Here is a 26,523-nt window from a genome sequence, read left to right on the forward strand (position 1 = left end):
GGGCAAGAGAAGGAACAAGGCCTACTTGGATAATGCAGTTTATAAAGAAGATAAACCCACAAATAGATCAAAATGTTTTATGTATTGAAAGTTTGTTGTTGTTGTTTTGGTTTTTTTTTTTTAGGCTTAACTTTCTTTCCCTGGTGTTGAGGAATAACCTTAATCCTTAATCCCAACTGAAGAGGCAACCAAACAGAAAAGATCAAACATACACTGGCAATAAACTGAAGCAATGCTTTATTGCGACCACAAAGCACCAATTCAACAAGGCATTGACACACAGAGATTTGAACAAATGTCTCTTTGAACAGAGATGTAGCAAGCTCGCTTTTTTTCAAGTTCTTAAAAACAAGTACTCAAACCAAGAATCAAACAAAGCATCAGAGCAATTAAAAAAATATTACACCATCATGAAGGAATATATATAAAAATATTCTGTACTAGTAACAAGGCTTTTTGATCTGTAACTCTTGGTAAATTCCTTCAGAAACAAATCAGTATAAATACAAACCATAAAGTGAAAAAATGCTTTCTTCTTTGGAAACAAAGAACCAATCTGAAAGTAAATCTATGCAGAAAATACCATTACCCCTTGTGAAAGAAGCTGAATATGGATGGAGATCCCCAAGACACAACAGAGTTTCTCTTTTCAGAGGTTCTGCTCCTGTAGGGGCCGTGACGCACATTCCTCTCAAACATTCCAGTATATCCCAGTGAAACCTTAATAAGGTCAAGTGGAGGACCCTCTATAAAAGAGGGTGTCGGCAATTCCATCCCAATAACACAAACTCTAAGGAGCAGAGGGATTCAAAGGAGACAGCAATCTCTCTCTCTTTTCTCCCCTTCCCCAAGTTTTCTTGTCTTTAATCTCCCTACATCTGTAACCAGAGGATCATGCCATTCAACACTTTTTCAAGGATTTTGGGAAAGCCATCTGAAGAAAACCCCTTTGGTGGGGAGGGGTGTCCAACCATGTCAAAGATAACTCTGTTTGACAAGCTCCACCAGGAAAACCATGCTGTCCACAAGTCATCCTTGCTCCTCCTGGCTGAGTTCAGGTCAGCCGATGGATTGCCTAGTCTATCCCATAGGATAACGTTTCATTTGACTGAAATTCTTTACATATACACATGTATGTATTCTGTTTACAAAGTTTCATCACATGAAACTAAATTATGTCATTATGTATTTTTTGAGGTCTAACACCCCAATTTGACTGTACTATGAAGAGTTGTTCTTTAGATGCTTTGTCTGCAGAGGTTTTACATGATACTCATAGATTTTCAGAGCAGGCCCCAGTTTTAACTGAAGTCCTGTCAACACGTCATTTCTTGTCATCAATAGCAGGGATTTTCCATCAATTTCCTATAATGGAAGCAGAGGGTAAAACCAACATTAAGTCCAAAAGTGCAAGGATAATGAAGAACAAAAGAAGTTCAAAGGAAAAAGACATATTGATTGTCCTCAAGCTAAAAACATTACTTTTTTTACTTGGGTCAAATGGAAAAAATGGACTCCTCTATTTTTATGTTCCATCTTCCACTTTTAGTTTTGGATTAAATATAATCCATAGCTGATCTCGTTTTCAAGATCACATCCCTTAAGTCTCATCTTAAAAAACTGACGGCAGGCTTGGCACACACACTTGTAAGGATCAGAGATATTGTTTCTGAAAGAAATAATGACACTTTCCATTTGTAAAATGTATTGAAGTTTGTGCAAAATTTCTGTGTACTTAATTCCTAAAACAACTCTATAAATTAGGACAGGCAGGGATTATCAGCTTAATTTTACAGGCAAACCAAGGACCAAGGCAAGAAGTTAACGTGCCTAAGATCAAGAAGTTAGGCAAGGAAAACAGAGGATTTGAACTCATCTGCCTAAAGCCAAAGCCGATGTTCTTTCCATAACGCCTTTGTTTCTCTTGACACTTGGAAGTAAATATGTGTAGTATAGGTGAACCAATGGGGTCATAGAATCCTAGGTTTTCTGGAATCTTGTCAATCACAACAATGGGCAGTGGAAAAATGATTCACTCGCTGTGAACTTCTTTCCTGTCCTTTAAAAGAAGAACCATCCTGCCTCAACCCAAAACTCAACCTCTCATGTTGAGGGCCCTACCATACTTCCTCTCAGTGGGTCCCCAAGATTCCAAATAAGGTAGTGAGGGGTAGAGCTCTCTCAGAGTCCACTTCCCACCCCCTTCAGGTACCCAACCAGAGTGCCCTGGAGACCACAAAGCTTTGGGGATGAAATATAAACAGGCTTTCCATGAAAGGGATATGGATCCCAAATACAGAAAGTAGTTTGGAACTTTTGGAAAGGGACCACTGAGAAAGATGCCGCATACCACCTTATTTCTGTTATTTTTTTATTGTGGGGACAAGGGAGCTGGCTCTTAGGGGGCCTGGGCTCAAGAGATGGACCAGCTGTGCATGTTGGGTAAGCCTCAACATGTCTGTACAGATATATGCCTGCACCCTTCTCCCCCACTGATGGACAGACAAGGGGACTGGGAGTGTAACTGTAACTACATAAAACTGTGATTCTTTAGTACAATGACCCCAACAAGGCCATTCCTCCAAACTCCCTTGTGTTTTGCCCGGCTATGAAGAAAATGTGCTTTGTATGTCTCAGTGTGTGGAGAAGCAGCACTGGTCTAGCGGGCTGAAGAAACACCCACTTTCTGACCTTAGGTAAATTCCTTCCTCCTCTGTCTCCTTGGTTGGTAATGTGGGGATTTTTGGGTTTCTGACAGGATTCCGTCACATATTACTTTTGCAAATGCTTCCTGAGCTATGAGTTATACGATCACTTGTCATTATTCCTCAACAGGCCCATGGTCCTCATGTCATTTGTCAACCATCTACCATGAACCAGAACAGAAGGACAAGGAATTACTTCTAACTGCTCTATGGTGTTTTTGAACTCTGGAAACCTTTATTTTGCTGACAACTAGAAAAAAAAGGTCTCACATTAATTTGTGAGAGACAACTATTCAAAAACATGGCGCATAAAAAAGCAGTTAGTTGACAGGGCAAGAGTGGAAAATTATTTCAGGACAGAGGATTTGACTTTCCAACCCTAAAATATTTTCTCCTCCTTACGTGGCTAGTGAGCCCAAAGACCGCCTATCAGTAAAACCTGTAAGGATAATAATTGGCAGAGGAACTTATGACATGCGGAAACCACAGTAGCAGTTCTGAAGGCACTCTGAGGTCACAGGAATCTGAATCATAGGTCCCTTCAAAGCTCACCGTCTATCTTAGATTGACTGAGATGAAGATGGACTCACTTGGAACGCTTTAGAAAACAGCAAAGCCCTTCCTGCTCTCCATCTTTCCTTTGTTGTTGTTTGCTCATACTTAACTTCCTACATATTTTAAACGGGCATCAGGAAGAGATGACACTGCTTTCATTTCTACACAACAAGAAAACTTCCTTGACTAACTGAAAGTGAATTTTTTTTTTTATCTTCGCTGGCAAAAAAGTCCTTCTACAACTCAGCATTTCTGTCAAAAGCCAAGTATGTCTGTGAAAAATGCTGAAATTTGGATTTTATTTAAGACAAAATGGAAAATCAAGTTTCATGCTCCAATTTGATTTTCCCTTTGTTCAGTAGCCACACTGCAGTTCACCTCACACTAGGGCTGGTAAAAGAAAGCTCCATCTGGAAATCCTCATTTTAAAAGTTGGAAATGAATATAACTCATACATACAACAAAACTTTCCTCTTTGGTCATGACTATAGCAACTCAGATGAATGGCAGTGAAATACAACGTGATGGAAATGTGAGCTTCCAGGTCAAGCAAACTGCAGTCTGAACCCTGTCTCCACAGCTTATTGTGTGACCCTGTGTAAAGGACCTGACTTTCCTGAGCCTCAGTTTCCTCACTTGCAAAATGAAAATAACCCCCTGAAGGATTCTAGAGATTAGAAATTATTCATTCCCGTAAGGCACCTAGCACAGCGCCCGACAGATAGGAGGTTCTCAATGACTACTAAGCGGCAAGAACAGGATGTGTTCCAATTCCAAATCCATCTACTGCTTCCTTTCTGGAAGTGTGTCCCTGCCTGAATGCTACCCTTTGCCAGAGGGATGTAGGCGTATTCCTGTTCAAGTTCAGAAGATTTGGTGAGATTAAAAAAGCTCAAAGACTACATCAAAAATTTGTCTCATAAAAATTGCAAACACAGAAAAGTTCCTTGATTAAGGAAGCGAATCATTTGTTACATAACTTCTATAAAAGACTGAGATGCAAATTAAATCCAAATTTTGCCAGTCAGCATGGTGTACTAGAATGAGCATGAGATTGGGAACCGGAAGACAGAGTTTCTGATGCAGACTCCATCAGTAATTTTCCACAAGCAGCCACTCCTCTGTACCCCAGTCTGTTTATTAGCATAAATGAAGGAGTTGGAGGGTGACCAGATCCAGTTAAATAAACATTAAAAAAATCCCATGATTTTGCATGTACATCATGATTAAAGCCAAAACAAAAAGATAGTTCACATCTTGGGATCCTGTTTACATCCCTGTGTTAAGGGATAATCATTTGTCAGTTTCAGTGAAACTGTACATGGCTTCTGTTTTCATGTAAGAGTAACCAAGTACTCGTTGAACAATAATATTTATGCAAAAAATCTTTGCCTACTTAATAAGTTCCAGCAAGTACTCATGCATGGAAGTAAGGTTTAGAGATGTTAGGTGTAAATTTCCAATGAGGGCAAGACCCTAGATGTAAAAATAAATGAGTGGGATCCTTAGATGTCATAGCTCAGTAGATAAGCATGTGTTTTAGAGTAAGACATTATTTTATTGCTTATTAGGTAGGGCCTAGGCAAGTTACTTAATCTCTCTAAGCCTCATTTCCTTATCTATATGATGGAGGAAAAGTAGCTACTGTATTTCACTGCTGAAAGGATTATTGAGATAAACACAGGTGAAGTAGAATGCCTGATATCTACCAAGTACTCAATAAATGCTAGCTATTTAAAAAAAAGTATATATAAAAAAATCTTAACCCATTTACTTTTCACTCTTTCTCTCTACAAATGCTAATCTACACCTTGGTAGATCTTTCAACTGAGCCTAATTGTGATATGGTCCGTTGGAAATGTATGGGAAGAAAGATGAGGTGGGAAGAGAAAAGAGAAAGAGGTTAGGAAGAGAAAAGAGTGGCCGTCAAGAAAGAGGAAACTGGTTAATAACAAGGAAGGACAGGGAAAAAGTCAAAGAGAAGTCAATGGGCTTTCTGATGATAGGGCCCTGCAACTAACCCAGAAGGCCATATATGTGGTGGTAGCCTCCACTGTCCCAAATATCGTGCAGAGGAAAAGAAGCCTCAGTTAGAACCAGAAGATGGGGTGGAAGCCATTATCTGGCCCATTATTTGTTTCCTCTGTGAAACGAGAGGTTTGGACTAAGCTGACTTCTGTCCATTCTAGTTCAACACACTCTCAGATTCCAATTCTGTCTTTGATAAGCATCAGACTCACCAGCCTTATAGGAAAGTCTCCCCATGAAAGAACAAAGCACAGACTCCTTACCGAAGACGTGGACGAATTTGACGAAATAGGCTGTCTTTTTCCACTTCAGTCTTCCCTCTCACGTTTTCTAGAACTTTCTTTGTAACAACTCTCTTGCCATTCACTATCTGGCTACAAGTGGTGACCAGTCTGAAGTTTCCTATTCCACTGCTTACAAAGGGTACAAATGTCCCAGAGGAAGGGGGACTTGGTCTGGAGCCCAGGGATACAAATGTGGAAAATCCTGTGTCCAATATGGGGATCACATCAAAGAAGGAGGAGCGAAATCTCCTGGCCTTACCCACATGACCAATGGAAAAATAATCTCCTGAGAAGAAGTCTTTGTCTTCAAAGACATTTTGAAACCCACAGTGTGGCCTCTCAAACCGTGGTTCCTCTTTCAAGCAGTTTTTATCTCTGCAGTCACCTGTATTTTCCATTTTGATGTGGTTCTCTTTGGACTTGTCATAGTTGTTGCATTTCTCGACATCAGACAAGACCTCATAGGCTTCTGCTACTTGTTTGAATTTCTCCTCAGCTGCCTCCCTGTTTTCTGGGTTCTTGTCTGGATGTAGCTGAAGAGCTAACTGGTGGTAAGCCTTCTTAATATCAGAGGGGGACGCGTTTTGAGGCACCCCTAGTACTTTGTAGTAATTCACCATGTTTCTTTAAAGGACCTCTCCTTACCAAGACAAAGAGTTTGTTTTCAGAAGAACTTCCATGTACTTTTGGAAAGTAAGATCGTGAACTACTCTAGTCTACACCAAGACCCTTTGAATCTTATATAGTTGTTGGAACAAACTCTTCTGGAGAGGAAATTCCTCTTTGGTGTCCTCTACAATTCCCACCCCCTACCCTGCCCACCGCCCCCAACAGCTCAATGTTGGGGGAGTGACTATGAGTTCAACATTATCAGCCCATGACTCTCAGCTGATGCTGTGCTTGCCTGGAATTCCTATTGGTGGAAAATCAGAGGTGGACAATATACATATTAGGAAGACTTCACCTAGTTTAAAAAACCAACACTGAGCAGCTTGTTTACAGAAAAAAACCATCTGTGTGGCTCAAAAAGAAGTCTTTACCTCATTTGTTAAAGTAACAGAGCAAAATGGGTCTTGCCCTTAAATCTGACACAAAATCCATTTGGGCTCATTGTGAGGGCTAATGCCTTCAGTGACTTAATGCGTATTTCCCTGTTATTTAATATTTGCTGCTGGCACAAAGTGGGTGATAAAGGGGCTCTATTACCAAAAAAATCTTGTACACATTTCTGATGAAGGAAAAAGAATGAAACTTACTTCATCAAATGAGGAAACTGGGTTACAGAGATGTCTGCCTAGATTTAAAAAAAAAAAAAAACCCACCAGAATAAATACAAGGAACAGAATTAGAAGTGAAGGCTTCCCATGTATGGTCAGATTAGGCTTTTTCACTTCAGCTATCTTTATAAAGTTAGTCTTTTTGAAACTTATCTCTGGACTTAGGAACAAAACTAAGTAGCAGCATCACAACATCAGATGTTTTAAAAAAATGACTTTGAGGCTCAAGTGTAACCAGGGCTGCTGGCTGCTCTTTTTTCCAGGACCCACAGTTACACATTTCTCAGACTTCCTTGAAATTTGGCATGGGCATGTGACCATGTTCTGGCCAATGTCATATGAAGAGATGATGTGTGCCTCCTCCTGTGTGCACCCGGCCCATAAGACCACCTACGTGTGCTCCTCCCTGCTCTTTATCTTTGTGCCAACTGGATGTCAATGTCTGGATGATCTTGATCTGACTGAAGACGACAGAGCCTCCATCACCTTGGGTTCTTGAATTATAGTGAAGGAGAACACTCCCAAGACCACCATGGACTATTTATTTGAATAAGAAATAAACTTCTACTATAATTAGGCCATTATACATCTTTTCATCTACTTGTGACAGCAGTTAGTCTACTCTAATACACCATTTCCACAACTCCACCTTCAGTAATATCATCAACCAGCAGAGTCCTACCTCTGCAACACTTAAAGTCTAAAATCCTATCCTATCTCTTGCTCCTCACTCTCATTACACCCACTTTCACATTTCAATTTTACTTTCTCCAGGGTCAGACTCCTCATTTGTATCAAGTCTGCATCCCTTGGTTGGCCCTGGGAACCATTCTTTTATATGCCCTCTCAGATTGCCCTCTTAGGCCATTAGTCATCTGCTATGCCCACGCCACAAACACCCCATCCAGGAGCAGAATAGCAATCCACCTTCTCTGATTCCTATGCCTGGTGCAACTGTGGAAAACAAACAAGCTGTGAAGATGAAACACTACCCAGGAGCCGTGTGCCAGTCTCAGCTGGGTCAGGAAAATTCCTTAGCAGTTCTATGTATCCTGGTCAGTTCCCTCTCCCATTCCCCTTCACTGCTCTCCTCTAGTTCCTTATTAAACCTCTCCCCATCCTGTCCACTCCAAGCACAGGAGCTTGCCTCTTGTTTAGCAAAGGAAATAGAGGCTGTCAGGAACTCTCTTAATGTCCCTGGGGACAAGGGCAATCTTAGCTAGGTCTGTACACATGCTCACCTATGCCCCCAAAGCACAGGAAGGATAGAGGAAGAATAGGAAGGATAGAGGAAGATATCCCTGTCTTGTTCGGAATTAATCCCTTCATATTTTTTTTTAAAACAAAAAAATGAAAGAGTTGAATATTTTATGGACCAAATTGAATGAACTGAATCATGTATATTATGGCCGACATTACATTTTATTATGGTAAAATATGTGTAACATGAAGCAGGCCATTTTAGTTCACTATTTTTAAGTGTACAAGTTAGTGGCATTAATTGTATTCTCAACATTGTGAAATCATTGCTACCATCTATTTTTTAAACTCTTCCATCACCCCAAACAGAAATTATTATCTATTATGCAGTAACTCCCCCTGCCACCAGCCCTTGATAACCTCTAATCTACTTTGTGTCTCTATGAATTGCCTATCTTATACATCTCATATAAATGGATCATACAATATTTAAGTGGTTAACTTCACTTAGTATAGTGTTTTCAAGGTTCATCCACGTAGCATGTGTCAGAACTTCATTCCTTTTTATGGCTGAGTAATATTCCATCGTATGTATATACTATATTTTGTTTATCCATTCATCTGTTCATAGACACTTGGATTGTTTCCATCTTTTGGTAATTGTGAATAATGCTGTGATGAACATTTGGGTACAAGTATCTATTTGAGTCCCTCTTTTCAATTCTTTGTGGGGAATTGTTGAGCCATATGGTAATTCTATGCTTAACGTTTTGAAGAACCACTAAACTTTCCTACAGTGACTGTACCCTTTTATATTCCCAACCAGCAATGCATGAGGTTTCCAATTTCTCCATGTCCTTGCCCTTCCATACTCTTTGATCTCATCCTTTTCCTTATCCTCAAGGAGTTTGCTTTATTTAACTGTCCTCAATTTCATTCAATTTTAACCTGTCTAATTCTTTTGGCTACTTTCCTGCATGTAAATAAGTTTGAGTGTCTCCTCTCTTAGAAAAGAACCCTCATGCCTTCATGACCCTCCAGCTACTGGTTCTCCCTTCACTTGCCTGCCTCCCAACTCACTCCTCAACTTGGAGGAAAGGGTCCTCCACTTCCCAAACAGTCACCCACCCTCTCCCTTCCCCAACTCCACTGAAACTCCACCGTCATTCACAGACCCCACGGGGGCTTCACCTTTTTGAGGTATTTGACCTTGTCGATCATTGCATTTTTCTTAAAACTTGCTCCTTCATTGGTTTCTGTACAACCTCTCATTACTGATTCTTTCCCCACCTCCCTGAGGGTTCTTTTTCAGTTGCTTTTGCTAGTTGCCTTTCTTCTCCAAACAATTAAAACCTTGGTATTCCCCAGGGTGCTGACCTTGGCCTTTTTCTCAGCCCCTTCTAAATGCCTCTCATTGTCATCTCTCCTATGACTGTTGATGACCTCATAGCTCTGTCTCTAGGTCTCACTCTTCCCCCAAACTGTCTGCTAGATATATACACCTGAATGTACCATAGGCTTTCAAATTTAATGTACCCCAAACTGTGCTCATTATATCCCTTTTACAACTTACCTCCCACAAACATCCTAGTTAATGGCACTACTTTACAACCACCCAATCTGGAAACTTGGCAGTCATCCAAGCCCCTCCCTTTCCCACTTGTGGGCAGTGAACTTGGTCTTGGGTTATGGCGGAGAACAGAGATGGGACAAATCTTCAACCTCCACTGCCAGTGATCCACTAAATTCTTCTGGCCATCTTCCCCAGATTTTCTAATCCATCTTTTCCTTTGCCCAGTAGAATTATTGCAGCAGCGTTCCCACCTTCCATCTCCTTGTCCTCCAATCCACTCTCCACATTGCCACTAGATTGATCTTTCAAAACCGCAAATCTTATCCTGGCACTCACTTCCCACTTGCTATCCTTCCATGGTTTCCCAGGGCCTTTCAGGTGAAGTCTCTCTTCTGCCAGGCAAACCAGACTATCTGTATTCTGGACCCCTGTTTATCTTTCAGTCTTATCCCTTGACGTTCCCTGCTCCACACCTCTTACTCCAAGGCGCTTGGAATTCTCAAGATAAACCATGTTTTCTCATGCCTTTGTATTTGATCTTCACCTGCCAGGAATTCTGTGCTTCCTTCAAATGGTTCCCAAACCTACAATGGTTTCAGGTGGTTTTGTTAAAGTAAAACAATACTTGTAATAATGAGTATTATTTACTTCAATAGTTTTATATTCATTTTAACAAGTGTTAGAAAAAGCTACAACAACTATTGAAACACTTGAATGAGTGAATAAGCCAAAGAAGCACCATGTATGTATCTGACTAGGTGATAATGTCTTACAACTGGTCTCATCTCAAATAAATGACTTAAACAACCATTTGGGATTTTTGGCTTATACAAATCTACTCTATTTCAATCAAAAACTCAAAAGGTCCTTTCCTTATCAGTTTTGCTTTCAATTCTCTTGGCTATTTTCTTATTGTTAGCATCATCCATCTATTTTTTAACTACTTCCTAAATATTTATAGACTGGAAGGACGCATCAGCAGAGTTTGAGTTGCCAATTCCCCTATTGATTATGTTATAAAATATTTTAAGCATTTCAGAAGCCTTCAACTGTTAAGAAATATCATGTGTCAAAGCACCTTAAATATTTACAGTAGTTGGTATTATAAAATGCTGATAAAGTAGTAAGAGTTACTTCCAATTTGTGGGTTTTTAAAAAAAGATTTTATTTATTTATTTGACAGAGAGAGACACAGTGAGAGAGGGAACACAAGCAGGGGGAGTGGGAGGGGAGAAGCAGGCTTCCCACTGAGCAGGGAGCCTGATGAGGGTCCTGGGATCATGACCTGAGCTGAAGGCAGATGCTTAACAACTGAGCCACCCAGGTGCCCCCCAATTTGTGGGGTTTTAACTGGTCTCACTCTGAGCTGAATTTACCATGAAGCTAATGAAGCTTAACTTTTGCCTCAGTAATTCTGTATTCATATTTTTGAATTTCTTTCCCCAAGAAGGGCTCTTAAAATTGTAAAAGCTTTAGACCTCCCAAAACCTGGATTTGTCCTGGGTCTAAGTAGAAATATCCACCACAGGGGTGCCTGGGTGGCTCAGTCGGTTATGATCTCAGGGTCCTGGGACTGAGCCCCATATGAGGCTCCCTGCTCAGTGGGGAGTCTGCTTCTCCTTCTCCCACTGTCCCTCTCCCAGCTTGTGTTTGCTCTCTCTCAAATAAATAAATAAATAAAATCTTAAAAAAAAAAGAAAATATCCACCAAAATCACTACAGTTGAAATCTCTGGCAATGACTTGGGCCACTAGGCTCAGAGTTGCTCTGATTGGCCTTCCCACTTTACTACTCCTTTTGGAAATAGTGTTATTGGCAATTTGTAGCAGTGAGAATTTTTACTCACATTTGTTTAGTCAGTAGCTTCAGAAAGTTAGCAAATAGTCATCTGAAAAAAATGTCAATCTTTGCATTTTAAATGAATGGCTTAAACAACCAGTTGGATATTTCAGAGTAAAATACTGCTCTTATACATGTGGTTTGGGAAAGTGAGGAGATAATAGAGTAAAAGTATTTTGTCACCATGAATTGTATACTATGTTGTCATGATACTCCGAGAAAAAAATTACCTCAGTGATACATATTGTTCCAGAAACAGAATCACTGATGTTACTTACTTATAAGTTTGAGGAATCCGAACAATATGAATTATATGACACTGACTGAATGGCAGATCGCTGCCTTCCATCTTCGTCATGTACAATCTGAGTATGCGAGTCAGACAGATGAAGACATGGAAGTGAAGTGACTACATTATGAGGGACAGAGCTGTCTGGGACCTGCATTAGGGTCCAGTCTGAGTGGTGATGGTGCTGTCCTGGACCGCCAGCATTCCTTAACTGGCAACTAAAAGCACTGTCAATAGAAATGGCTTTCCACCAGAGAATGGTGCTCATTTAGCCTTCAGAGGCTGACACAGTAAACCTTGTCCTAAATGTTCTGTGAAGAAGGCGGAGATGCTTTGGAATGAAGTTAGTCAAAAGGTTCTCTTAAAAACTAATGCTCTTAGGAAAGTAAAATTCCTGAAGTACCTTTGACTCTTGAAAACCAGGCAACCCATATGTATGGGCAAGTGTCAATTTTTTATCATCTAGTCACCAAAATTCAACTGTGTATATACAACATCTCAAGTAGTTTTGTGCTCTGTGCTGTGCATTGAAAGCATACTTCATGAAGGCCAGGTCTAAGCTAACACTTGACTATTAAAGCAACAGCCTGAGCAATATTCTGTCTGTTTAAATCAACATTCATGTTATAGAAATCTGAGTTCTAGAAAGGCAAACTCTTCAGGATCCTCCAGTGACCAGTGTCAATCAGGAGAAAAGAAACTAGGACTCACCACAGCATGAGAGATCTGCCTGCCAGAAGACACTTGGGAAAACAGCCATCACCCCACGGTGTCCATGGGAAAGAGTACTGACAGAGTTGTCATTACTGCCTCCTCTAGGAAGGACTCCCATTGGCTCCTGCTCCTACTGGCCAGTGAACCCTCTGGAGCACTATGTTAATGAGGTCAGTGAGCCAAGGAAGAGGGATATCATTGGTCTTAAAGGCAACTGGCCAGAACAGTAAAACAACTTGAAACCCACATACTACTGACACTGGGTCACGGGGGGTGGCGCAAGGGTCCGGGCGGGGGCTTAGTTAGAACCTCCCTTTTGACAATTATTTTGGCTTATAGTTGTGGCTCACACAGTAGGCTCAAAAGAGGTTTTCCAGAAGAAAACTTGATAGAGATCATTACACCAGAAGGAAATTTAATAGAAATCATTGTCATGTGGCAGTGTGCCTGCTCAGAGAAAAGGAGGTCATGCAAAGATCACCAGCTTCACCAGATGCTTCATACCAAAGAAACATGGGATGCCATTCTGGCCCTTTGGACAAACCTCACTCAATGGCCAGATATCTTCCAGGGAGGTATACTAGAAAGCCACCTCTGTGTCTGGTTGCTACAGCAACAGAATATCCAGTATCGTACTGTGAGACCATACCATGAAGGCGGATATTCTCCTCAAAGTCAGCCCAGCTGAGGGTGGACATGTCCAGCATCAATGTCACTATTTTAGTCAGCTCTAAGTTCTGATCATAGTTCTGGAGGCTGGAAGTCCAAGCTCACAGTGTGAGCATGGTCAGGTTCTTGGTGAAGCCCTCTTCCTGGCTGGCAGGTGGCTATGCTCTTGCTGCATCCTCACACGACAGAGAAAGACAGAGCAAGCTCTCTGGTCTCTTCTCTTCAGGATACTACTCCCATCACGAGGGCTCCACACTCATGACCTCATCTAAATCTGATTATCTCCCAAGGCCCACCACATAATATCATCATATTGTGAGTTAGGGTTTCAGCATACGAATTTGGGAATTTGGAGGGGCACAAACATTCAGTCCACCACTGTCGGCCATGACACTAAGCTCCCCACATCATTGGCAACTGTACTATCCTTTCTGGACCTGCCCTTTTCCAAGGTAGTGTGAGGGTAGTTTCCAGCTCTGTGCTGTTTCTGTCCAATGGCAGGGCAAAGCTTTCCCCAAGGAGATTTCAACATGTAGTCCTTATTGTTTCTCTGCTGTCGTGACCTAGAAGATGTGCCTGGAAGGGTCATGTTCCAAAGGGTCAGTTTGGGCTGGGGGTGGCGGTCTTCCCATCTAGGGTGAACTTGAGGTTCACTGACAGGAAGATCCTTGAAGGTGAAACATAAAGCTTTCTGAGGCATGATGACGGAAGAGGCAGGGTAACCTGGTAAAGGATCCTGATTCTCAGTCCTCATGGAAATCACAGCAGCTACTTATCTTACCAGGCTAAGCCTGACTAGTGGTTCCCTCCTTGCCCTCCCTCTACCTCCTTTAAAGAGAAGAGGAAAGATGATGAGAATTACATGGCAGGAAGAAGATTTGGATCACTTCCAGGGAATAATTTAAGGCAGACTCTTTCTTCCACCTAACTGCCCTTCCATGAGAATGAAGGCGCTTGAGCTTCTAGACCATGCTTGCAAAACTCAAGTGCCCTGGGAATTCATTTCTCAGGCTCCTGAGTTGGGCTCAGCACAGTAGCAAGATGATGCCCTTTGCCCACTTGAAGGACTTCTGAATGAATTGCTTTGGGAGAGTCTGTTCCTTTTGCTTCCCACTAATGCTTTGCCAGAGTGATGTCATCCCCGGGAGAAAGGGCCTGCTCCTGGGCCAAGCTCAGAGCTGGCCAGCTCCATTCTCAGGTCCTGCACAGAATCTGGAAGGCCCAAAGGACACCCCCTCCCCCCCAGTCTGGGACATCAGCCTCAGAGGAGTCTGAGTAAAAGTCCAATCTGAAAAACGCTTTTGGGCAGCTGGGAATTGGGCCAAGAGACCTTTTACCTGAGTCCTTTCTTTGGTTAACCTTTTACAATATTATTTAAATTTAATTTTAGAAGAGAGTTATTCAACTGTAATGACACAAATGGATATTACTCTATTAAAAACTAAAATAAAATATGTTCCAGCTGGTAGGCCTTCACCTTTCAACCTGAGCGATTTTCCCCCCGATTTTATTATAAAAATTTTCAAACATGAAGTTTTAAGAACATATAGTGAACACCCACATGACCATCACCCTAGACTCTACAATTAACATTTTCTATACTGCTAATCACATGTTTATCCCTCTACTCCTTCCTCTATCCAATTGTCAATCCATATTTTGATGCATTTCAAAGTAAGTTATATAAATCAGTGTATTCCCCTAAACACTTCAGTTTGCATACTACTAATTGCTTCATGTTTTTTTATAATTCCTTTTCTTTCGAGGTAAAATGTAGAGGCTCTGTAGCACACAGACCTGTAACATCGGTATATGCCTGTGCATCTCAGTGCATCTACTGGAAGCAGATATATGTAGCCCAAACCCTCATCAAGACACACAATGTTCCTTCATGCCACTTTCCAGCCATTCTCCACTCCCACCTATCCAGAGGCAACCACTGTTCTACTTCTTGCTACCAATGATGCATTTTCCTGTTCTCAACCTTCATCTAGATGAAATTGCTATGGTCTGAATGTTTGTGTCTCCCCAAAATTCGTACGTTGAAACGTAATTTCCAGGGGGTATTAGAGGTAATTGGTAATGGTGTTAGGAGGTAGGGCCCTTAGGAGGTGATTATACGGATTAGTGCCCTTACAAAAGGAGCCCCAGCTCCCTCATCCCTTCCTCCATGTGAGGACACAGCAAAAATACAGCTGTCTAGGAGGCAGGCCCCTCACCAAACACCCAGTCCGCAGTCTTGGTAGTCTTGGAATCCCCAGCCTCTGAAACTGTGAGAAATAAATGTTTGTTGCTCATAAGCCACCCAGTTTATAGTATTTTTGTTATAGCAGCCTGAACAGACCAAGATAGGAACTGTTCAATAAGAACTCCTGTGTAAGGGTTCTCTTACTCAATATGATACTTTGAGATTCATCCAAACTTCTTTACACATTACTAGTTTGTTCCTTTGTATTACTGGGTATATTCCACTGTGTGACTATACCACATTCTCCCAGTGATGGACACTTAGGCTTCCAGTTTTAGACTATTATGAATAAAGCCACTAAGAATAATTTTGAACAGATCTTTTATGGACATATGTTTTCATTTCCCTTGGGTAAATACTCAGGAATGAAACTGCTGGATCATGGGGTAGATGTAGGAGTATTTTACATCCCCACTAACAATACAGGAGAATGTGTTTGTTCTACATCTTCATGAACATTTAAATTTATCAATCTTTCTAATTTTAGCTATTCTGGTGGGTGTGAAGTGAATTAAGCTGCTATTTCAGCAAATTTTCCAAATGAACAACAGCAACAGCTATATATGTGTGTATATATATGGGGGGGAGGAGAGAGAGAGAGAGAGATATCAGGTTTGAAGAAAATATTGAAGGAGATTTAGAGATTGAGATATATATATATATATATATAAAGTTTCCCTAGCCAAACCCAGCTTAAGAGCATAAGAGCTAAATGGATATGGAAGAAGCAGCCAGACACATTCTTCAATTTATAATTCTATCAATTATATTACAATCCTGGAAAAGTAAATGTAATGCTTAGAAAACTGCAGCCTTCATTGATAGGGAGATAGGATCTCTGTTTCCCTACAGAGCTGGTCTGGTGTGGACCACAACATGCCTCCTCAATGTGCTTCCTCATGGTCAAAGCCCCTTGGGCACCATCCTTACAGAGCTGGCCCAGCCTAAAAAATGGAAGTCAGGAATCACCCCAACAATGGAGAGGGACCCCCTACTCCCTCCTTTCAATACCAACCCTGGACCTGAGGGAAGGGAATTAACACTTTGAGGGGCATCAACACTGTGCCAAGACCTAGCCTAGGCACCGTACAGACGAAGTTCCTTAATCCTCACACCACCACCCTATTGAGTTGGGCATTGAAGCCTCATGTTGTGGATGTGAAAGCAAGACTCAGAGAGAGACAGTAACTTGCCCAGGGTCACACAGAGTTAGAAGAACCAGGATTTGACTCTAAATCTGTACTCTTTCCACTCCACCTTTCTAAGCACCTGGAATGCAAATTGGAGGGGGCTTCCTAGCTCGGTTGGTGCTGGAGCCAGTAGTGGATGGTGCTGCATGTCTCTAGTCAGATCTGCCCCTCATTTCCCTTTCTTCTTGGTTTCTGTGGTGAGGGTAGGGCTGTCCCATCTTTCAGAAGATGCAGATGTAACTGAGCGTTAGCCCTCCTTCCTGCAGCTGTCACTGTGTCTCAGGGCATGGGTTCCCCTCTCTCAGGAAGGAGTCATTAGCTCATCACTTTTCTTCTCTCCTTTCCCACCCTCTTCAGTGCTCTGGTATGATCGGTATTTGATGTGGAGGACATGCAGAGCCTCACAGATCCCTCCCTGCTCTCCGGTCCTCTTCCTCCTCACTCCCTCTGCCCACTGTGAGGAAGAGGTAACTGTTCATCATGGGCTTCTCTAAACAGACTTACCTGCTCCTGAAAAGCACTAGCTTGCTCCTCAAATCCTGCTGTTCGAAAATAGTTGACGACATCCATCACGGCCCAGTCTGCAGGATCCGGCGGCCTCCCATTCTCCATGGAACTGCAAAACACAAACCCAGACACTTGGCATGGCAGAGCAGGCAAGAGTGTGTGGCCTGGCTCACTACTCAGTCTCCTAGGGGCAGGCCCTGGTAAGCTTGCTAGAACCATGTCCCTCTCTTCCCTCAAAGGCCCAGATCCCAGTTTACCTCTCAGGAACATAATCATTCTTATGTTTCTTGGTTCAGGACATAATTACTCTTACTGGCTCAGGCACTGTTTTCCTAATAAACCATTAGACCCTTCATATGAGGTGCTTCCTCATGAATTGGTTTTTAATCCAGAGATTTTAGGAGTGGTTCCATGATTTCTGGCAACTCACAGGATGATACTCATACTCCTGAATTAAGAAGGCCCTGTACAATATGGCCCCCATGTACCTGTCTTTGCCATCTCCTACCACCTTGCCCATCCCCATCCCCACACATTCTCTCTACAGCTATGAAATTGCAGAGCTAAAGCCATTCCCCCAAATGCTGTGCCCTTTCACAGTTCTGGGCCTTTGCACGTGCTCTTCCAGCCACTTACAATGCCCCCTCATTTGTCTCTACTTGACACAATCCACCATTCCTACCTACTTCATTCTAGTTCCCATGCCATCTCCTCTGTGAGGCATTTTCTGGCCCCAGGGAACTGTTTTAGTTATAAACTCCTCTGCATTCGAGAACTCCATTCAAACTCCCATTGCAGCATTTTCCACACTGGATTATACTCTCTACTTATTGGACAGTCTTTCCCATCAGAATGGGAGATGTGGGTTAGGGATACACATCTGGGCCAGAACCATTTTATTATTCTTAGTGTCCAGCATATACTTAGGAACTCAACCAATATTCACATGACTAGATGATGATAAAGCATCTGAGAAGTTCTATGGGTAATGTGCCTCACTGGATTTAGAAAGGAGGGATAGGAAAATAGAGAAAGAATGGCAAGGACCTGCCATTACTGCGACTGCCTCATTTCTCTTTCAGGAGTATTTGTCTGGATTTCTCTACACCTCATCCAAAGTGTACATCTAATCACATTGCTCCCCTGCTTAAAATCCATCAGAAGCTTTCCATTGCCTTTAAGATGAATTCCAAATAGCTTAACTTGGCTTGGGAAATCCTTCAGAACAAAGCTCCTGCCAGCTCTCCTGCTAGGAATACACTAATGAGCAAATAGACATGGTCCTTACTCTTGTGGACCTACAGTCCTGTGGGGATAGACAATGATCAGTAATCATACAACTAAATGCACAGCTGCACATTGTGGTAAGTGCTATGAAGGAGAGGTACACTGTACTACGGCAGTTTAAGGGGCTAGGGGATGCATTCCTGTGGAAGTTTATCTTGGGGTAAGGTCTGGAAAGCAGCCAGAAGTTAACCGTATGAAATCAGGTGAAGATTATTCCAGGCTCTTCAGCAGGAATATATACAGTCAAGGGAGGCATGCAGGTCTTGGAGGCCACACTGAAGATTCTGGACTTTTGTCTATGAGCAATGAAGCTTGCTAAATGGTCTTATGTAAAGGGGGTGACCTGATCAGATTTGCATTTTGAAAAAGAGAACTGGAGATGAGCCAGAGGGGAAGAAGGGGTACCAGTGAGAGGTGGCCTACTCCAGTCATCCACACAAGAGATCATGGTGATCCAGACTAGAGTGGTGGCTATGAACAAGGGGAGGAAGTGTGTGGATTTAAAGGATTTTTAACCAAGAAAATCAGCATGACTTAGTGGTGGACTAGACATAGAGAATGAAGGAGATGGAAGTGTCATGGAACTGGATGGATGGTGGTAACTTCACTCAGATGGCACTGCCAGGTTTAGTTGAATACACTGAATTTTGGGTACCATCTACATCCAAGCAGAGATTTAATGTGGGACTGCGTCTGATACTCAAAGCAGATGAATGGGTTGGAGGTACACATTTGAGAGATAGAATTTTTAGTTAGTAACTGAAATCTTGGGAGAGGGTGAGAAGAAAATTTGGCCTAGAACTAAGCATGGGCGGGAGGTTCAACATGCTAGTGAAAGTTGAAAGGATTCATGTTACTTTTAATGGAAATGAAATTGCCCAGACTCCGAGGATTCCTGAAAACCTTCAAACATCCAAAAGTCAAGGGACTAGCTGTATCTCTGCCTCACTGCCAGCATAACGTTTTGCTCGTAGTAGGAACTTAAAATATTTGATTAAAAAACCAAACTTCTATCCTAACTCAAGACAAGAGAACCTTTAATCAATGGCACACAGGATCAATGATTTATCAACACAACATTTAATTGAAAGGCAATGCTGACTAGCTAATAGTGTTTTCCCTTTGGAGCTTAGAGACTGAATCTAACACTGCATGACCATGCACACATGCACTCATATATATGCAGGCTTACTACACACACACACACAACTTCTTACCATTTAACAGGTAATATACAGCGGGGAAAAACTACTTTCACCCTAACATTGCCAAATATTAACTATGTATTTTAAAGTCAAAGTTAAATGGGTTTTTAAAAATTATCCACATGCTGGGATTTTTTCCATCATCCCATTAACATAGGCGATCATGAGCTGACACTGGGCAGTTCCTTTAAGATACCATTTTCCTTCCCTCTCTTGCTTAAGGTGGGTTCGAAGAATGTTTAGAAAGGAGTTCATTGTTCTAACAAGTCTTTTAAGTTTCCTAATCAGCTCACTTCTAGCAGTGAGCAGAAAGTCTCATCGGATATACTCTTAAGTGCCCCAGAAAACATCTGAATTCACTCTCCTTGTGGCTGACTTCAATTAACTGCCTTTCCTCATAAAGAATAGCTATCTAATTGTAATAACAAAGTATGTACCTTGTAATTTTAGGATAGGAGGTTTTCCTGATTCTTATTCCGCTGGGATATGACATCATCACTTCCATAATTGTGAACTATTCTTGAGAATTAGCAATGCGGCAGAGAACAAAGATGTTACAATACTGCTGACAGTGTAGCATGAGGAAGAGGAGCAATGGAAAACCAGGCACGCTCTCATATTTAGGGTAAGGAGACCCATGCAGAAGAAACGAGGAGCATGAAACCAATCAGTGCATTTAGTGATTGATCCACCCTAAGTTTAGGCTTGAGAGCAAAAAACCAAATAATGTAGAAGACAAATCACAGTGTTAGACTACTCACATCCCGAGAGGAGAAACCTGCCTATCTTCATCTCTTAAGCTCTCCTGCACCTAGCGCAGGGCTCAGGTGCACTGTTGATGAACAGCAAAGCTCTGTTATGTCAGTGGACTAAGAACCAGAGAGTATGTAGAGTCTACAATATGCTTTTCATACATTTCCTATTATCAGCCTCCTAACTCCTTGTCAACTGGCTACTGTAACCTGTATTTAGGAAAACTAAGGCTCAGAAAGGTTAAGAAACTCACCCCAAACCACACAGTAGATAAAGCCAGGATTGGATTCCATATATGCTTGCTTCCAAATCTATGCTTTTCCACTCAACTCCTTGATACAACAAATATTTACTTCAAGCCTATCAACTTCTCAGTCCAGGGCTAGATGCAGGGTTACGAGGATAGGAATGCATAGTCCTTGCCCTCAAAGAGCTAGCAATCTGGTGAGGGAAGCAGACATGTAAACAGCTACCTCTAAGTATTACTCGAACTGAGGGCTGCACAAGTGTTACTGAGGATGCACCCGCTGGAGGGCCCAGAAGGTTCTGCCTGATAGGACACCTCAGGATCTTCAACAGCGATTTTGAAAGGCATCTATTGCTCCAAACACATCCTAAGTTAGGCCTTGAGGGGGGATGCCTTGCAGAGGCAGGGACATGCAGGCACATGTCACTTCAAGGTTGTTTATGATAAAGTATGATGAATAATTTCACTGGGGCACCAGTGGTTTTGGTAACAGTTTTAAGGAGACAACTGAGGATGATCAAGGGCAACATGAAAGTGGGAGCTGGGGTTAGGGGCGGAGTGCCGAGGCCACATGAAATTATGAGTACATTTCAGAGGATGGATTTAAGTGTCACCCTTCCCCACTGGGAAAGCCATACGTCTCCTAAAGGACTGCTATTTGTAACCAAACTGAGACACTTTGTTCCCTTTTAAATGGACCATTCTCTCCAAATCTTTTCTTATAACTTGTGCATGTCAAATTACAGAAGGAATTTAAATGGCACTGTTCAAAACACCTCCCAGATGGTGGTTCCCATTGTGGCTGCTAATTTTGCACCAATGAAATGAGATGGCAGATATAAAATGATAATCTATTATCATTTGATACTTGTTATTCACTATCATCATAGCAAAAATGTTTCTTAAAATATGCTATATAAAGATGATAAATTCATGAATATTTTTCCAGGTACGGGATCTATATATATATAGTATTTTAACTTATTACAAAAAATTAGCAAGAAATGAAGGGCAGATTTTATCTATGATCCCGTCACTTAATCAAACCAATGTTTCCATTTAACCCAGTCACCATTTAGTCCCTGTGCATATGGGTTAAGTACATCGTATTACTGATAAAAATTATATCATGCATGGATAATTCACACTGGGAAACAATTATCCCTTAATTAAACAATCACCTCATTTCTAAAGAGAGCTAGAGACATAATAATTGGGACAGAAATGCAATAAATAACAATTTGGCAGGTACATGCAGATGGAGACCTTATTGTGAGTGTTTTTCATGTCGACATACTGTAATTTTAAGCGCTGGCAGCAGAAGTCTCCATTTCCTCTTTTCACATTAGTGAAGGCAGGTGGAACATAGTTGAAACCCTTTCTCAGAACCTAGCACGTGTATAGTTTTTAGTACTCATGATATTCTAGATTCTGAGGGTTGATCAGACCAAAAGGAAACTGTGGATAAATATAATCCACATGAGATTTCAAAAACCCCATTATACTCATTAATTGCATTTCTGCTTTAAAGTTCACAGCAAAAGTTATTTTAGACACTAGTTAATGTATTATAGTGATATATTTATCACATTACTCTTTTTATAAGGGTAATTCTCAATGTTACTTATGTTTCCACTCAGAAATGCATTCTAATTTTGTAGTGCCTTGATCTTTATAACTTATTTTCAAAATTAAATTAAACTACTCTTTGCCCATCTTAGAACAGCCTTTGGTTAAAAGCAATATAATTCTGATTGTAATAAATTGATATTGATTTTTTTTTTTTTTGCCTATGACGTATCTAACAATGAAGCAATTAAATGAGCTTTAGTTTTATCTCTATTCCTTTCTTCCTCTCCCTTCAACCAAACTAGCAGGATTCTGGCTAAAAGGCAGGCCTAAAAAGAGAAAAGATGATTCAAGGTTTCTTGACAGTACATTTTTCATTTTTTAATACTCTGATAAATAAGAGTTGACTGCATTTAGCTGCAGCATACTCAAGCAATGAAAGCACTGAAAAAGCAAATAATTCTTCAAGCCTTCTGTATATTTCAAATTCTTTAGCTTGGCATTCACAAATTTGATTCAAACATAACTTTCCAGGCTTATTTCCCATTCTAAGTTTGTACTGAAATCCAACTGGGCAACATCCTGGATTTTCCCATATCCACAGCTTGGTTATGCTGTTCAGAGCTCTGTTGGTTCAGCTTCCAAATATCAAACCCTACTCATTTTTAAAAGGTACTGGTTAAAAGTCCTGTTCCTGATATGCCCAATCTTTTGTTCCAAACATTAATTAATTTTAATCTGCTTACTATAAGCCAGGCACCTGATGAGCCATGGGAACTCATCATCTAGCGAAGGGGAAAATCTCAACTCAGCTAAATGATGAAGAAGGTTATGGTTATGTGTGTCCCCTGCCTTATTCCAAAAAGTGGTTAAGGAGCAGGAGGAATTGAGAGATGGAGGAAGGAGAGCAGAGAAGAGTCACTATGGCAAGGTGAGTCAGGCTGTGCTAGGTACTTAGAGAGGCTTCGGAACTCTGAATCAGAAGAAACACCAGGAGCAGGTCCCAGGGACAGACAGGACATCTTCCTGCATTTCTTTCCTCTGTAATTGATACCTTCCTTCAGGCTGATGGCTCTCCTCTGAAATCACATGGCACTCTGTCTTTGACATATCTCTGCTGATAATGTATCCCCAGCACTCCACCCCATCTTTCTGAAAACAAGGGTTGTCTCTAACTGCCTCTTTCCCTACCTGTTCTCAACTTTGTAGTACAAAAAAAGACCTCTGAACAAGTGTAAATAAGGACACTCCTCTCAAGAGGATTCAACGAATTAATTTTTTATTCACTATGAGATCCAAGTCATGCCAAAATTCAGGCTAAACACAAACATGCGTATATTTCATATCCCAATCAAAACTAAAGACAACTGTGCAAACACCATCTGGAGAGCTTTCCCTCCCTGCTCTGAGCCACGGCACAGTGGTCACTATTCCAAAGGACTTAGGTGTGGCTTTATTGCTTAGACAAACTCGGTTTTCCTTCTGTAGGGATATCAGTAGCGTGCCAGAAACTATGTAGAAAACAACAACCATTCAGGGCTGATAATGTATAAAACATATATAATGCATGTTTACGAATTTTGCTGGATTTGATGAAACTCCTGTTGTTTTCATGTTTTGAATGATATGCTTGGCTGACTCTATGGTCTTATGCATTTTACTCTTTCAAAATGTACACTTCTTTAAGGTAGTCATTTGCAATAGACATAACGGTACAAATCAAAACAATAAACAGACTCAATTCTTAAGTTATCATTTAAGGGAATAATGAAATATTTATCATAAGGCCATATGACAAAAGTGAATTGTGCCCCCACCCCAACCAATTCATATGGTGAAACCCTACCCCTTGATGTGATTGCATTTAGAGACAGGGCTTTTAGGAAATAGGACAATTAAGGTTAAATGAGGTCGTAAGGGTGTGATCCTAATCCAATATGATTGGTGGTCTTATAAGAGTCAGCATGCACATACCGCAGGAAGTCCATGTAAAGACCTAGTGAGAATGTGACCATCTACAAGCCAGAAAGACAGCTCTTATGAGGAACCGAATCTGCTGGTACCTTGATCTTGGACTTCCCCATTTCCAAAATTGTGAGTAATAAATTTCTGTTGTTTAAACCACCCAGTCTATGGTATTTTGTTATGGCTGCCCGAGCCAATACAGTATATAACAGAGCGAACAGATTACTATAAAATATTAAGGAATAAATTTTACCTCCACTAAGAAAAAGAAAACTGTACCAGTTACAAGTATCACCTTTAACTCCTATATATCTCCTGCATTCAAGAAACCATATAGCACCCTAACTTATCCTACCAAACATATCTGCAGAAGAGTTATAACATCAGATTCTGATTAGAAAGGTTATTTTTCAAGTTTGAATTATGGACTCAGTTTACCTCCCCTCCCCTCCTATTCTTTTCTTCTTCTTCTTCCCTCCCTCTCTTCCTCCCTCCCTCCCTCCCTTCCTTCCTTCCTTCCTTCCCTCCCTCCTTCCTTCCTTCCTTCATCCCTTCCTCCCTCCCTCCCTCCCTTCCTTCTTTCTTTCCTAACAAACCATTAAGAGGCATTTGGTATTTAGCCACTTAAAATGTTTTGGGAGTTTTATTTCCCTTGCTTTTAGTATAGAGATTTACCATCATGATCACCTGCCTATTCCAGATTGCTGTTCCCTGAAAAGAACAGCATGGTGGGAACCATCATTCATTGCATTCAGGTAGAGTCAAGCAGTGTGGTTGTGGGTCTGGGAAAGGTGGACAGAACAGATGAGAGGGGCCTGATGGGGAGAGAGTACCTAGGAACTACCTAGCAGCTGGATACAATTCCCTCACTGCTTTCAAATAACATCTGTCTAAGGACTGCTGATTACTTATGCAGTACCACAAAAGGACAGGAGTAGGAGTAAATGAGCAAAAGCTGAAACCCAGTGATCAGACACACAATTATTTCTATCAGTTTCCTCTTCTTCCTTCGCTAAGGAGCCAGGCAAGTGTTCCAGGCAAATAACCAAGTATCCTATATCCCATGAAGTTCTTTATTTAACCCTAGATGTGACTGCTTCCCTTAGAGATGGAGACCTGAATGGTGGATTGTTGTACCCATAAGCATTGTTAGATTTTTTTAAATGAGGTTAAATAATAATAGCCATTGTTATTACTGTTATATGAAAAGTCTCTTTGATAATTCTATAATAAGGTCAGCATTTTGAAATTCTAACAATGCTAATAATAATTTCTAATTCTACCTTAATATTTTACTTTTACCATTCACCTACTAACCCTCTAAAATACACATGGGCAAAAAGTTAATGCTTAGCTTAATAGTTACTACAGTTAAAAAAAATAGTTACTACAGTTAACAGCCTCTCAAAAGTTAGTTTTACACTATTAAAGCAAGTTAAAAATTTTATAGCACGTTACAAAGAAAAGTATCACATTACTAATTTAGTTCCAAAATAAAAAAAAAAAAGTCTTTCTTCAAAATGAAACCATACACTGAGTGCAAAGGCAGAGGATATGGTGAGATATGGATGCAAAAAAAAGACATGACATTAATAAGAAACAGCTTCTTTTGAAAGTCCTGGGGCGCCTGGGTGGCTCAGTCAGTTAAGCATCTGCCTTCAGCTCAGGTCATGATCCCGGGGTCCTGGGATCGAGTCCCACATTGGGCTCCTTTCTCAGTGGGGAGCCTGCTTCTCCCTCTCCCCCTACTCCTGTTCATGCTCTCTTGTACACTCTCTCTCTCTCAAATAAATAAATAAAATCTTAAAAAAAGAAAGAAAGAACGAAAGTCCTTACTAAACATTGCTACTGTGAGTTTTCTATTGCAGTAGAACTTCCCCACTGAGGGGTGAGGGGCATGGTGGTAGTAGAGAAATAAACTGCTTCCTGTTGAAAAGCTGCTAACTTATTATAAGCATCTATTGTGTGGGAGCACTGGTTCCTCCTCTATCCTAGAAGAAAATGAAAGAAGGAAAAAAGTCCCACTGTTGAAAAAGGGAGGAAGACTATGTGAATAGCAAATAAATAAATAAATAAATAAATAAATAAAATATACATATATCTGACATTGAATACTTGTGATTTGTACAGATAGGCACATACATGTAAAATACCTAGAATTTTTTTTTTAGAATTTAGTAAAAATTCTAACATTGATCTAACATGTCCAAACATAGATCAATGATAAGAGTGTCATGTAACAAGGTTTATGATTAATCCAAAATCTGTGCATCTACAATCCACAAAAACAGAATACTATAATCCCACTTGTTCAATAAAAGCTTATTTTATGTGTCCTTTGAATATATGTGTACATTCTTGTGTGTGTATGTACGTGTATATTCTTGAATACATGTGTACATTCTTGTATTGTATGACT

At 40.9% G+C, this 26,523-nt stretch overlaps 1 protein-coding gene across 1 annotated transcript in view; it reads right to left on the reverse strand.

The window, feature by feature from the left end:
* Positions 1-220: 220 nt before the first annotated feature.
* Positions 221-26,523, reverse strand: part of SAMD13 (sterile alpha motif domain containing 13) — a 49,009-nt gene continuing 22,706 nt past the window's right edge. Inside the window, exons 5-6 of the mRNA XM_036089886.2 lie at positions 17,076-17,187; positions 221-1,365 (exon numbers count right to left, since the gene is read on the reverse strand). Of these exons, the coding sequence (XP_035945779.2) occupies positions 1,222-1,365; positions 17,076-17,187 (256 nt within the window). The 3' untranslated portion in view covers positions 221-1,221. The remainder of the gene's footprint in view (positions 1,366-17,075; positions 17,188-26,523) is intronic.

This window comes from Halichoerus grypus, chromosome 5 (assembly GCF_964656455.1).
Source record: "Halichoerus grypus chromosome 5, mHalGry1.hap1.1, whole genome shotgun sequence".
In the NCBI taxonomy this organism is placed as follows: domain Eukaryota; kingdom Metazoa; phylum Chordata; class Mammalia; order Carnivora; family Phocidae; genus Halichoerus; species Halichoerus grypus.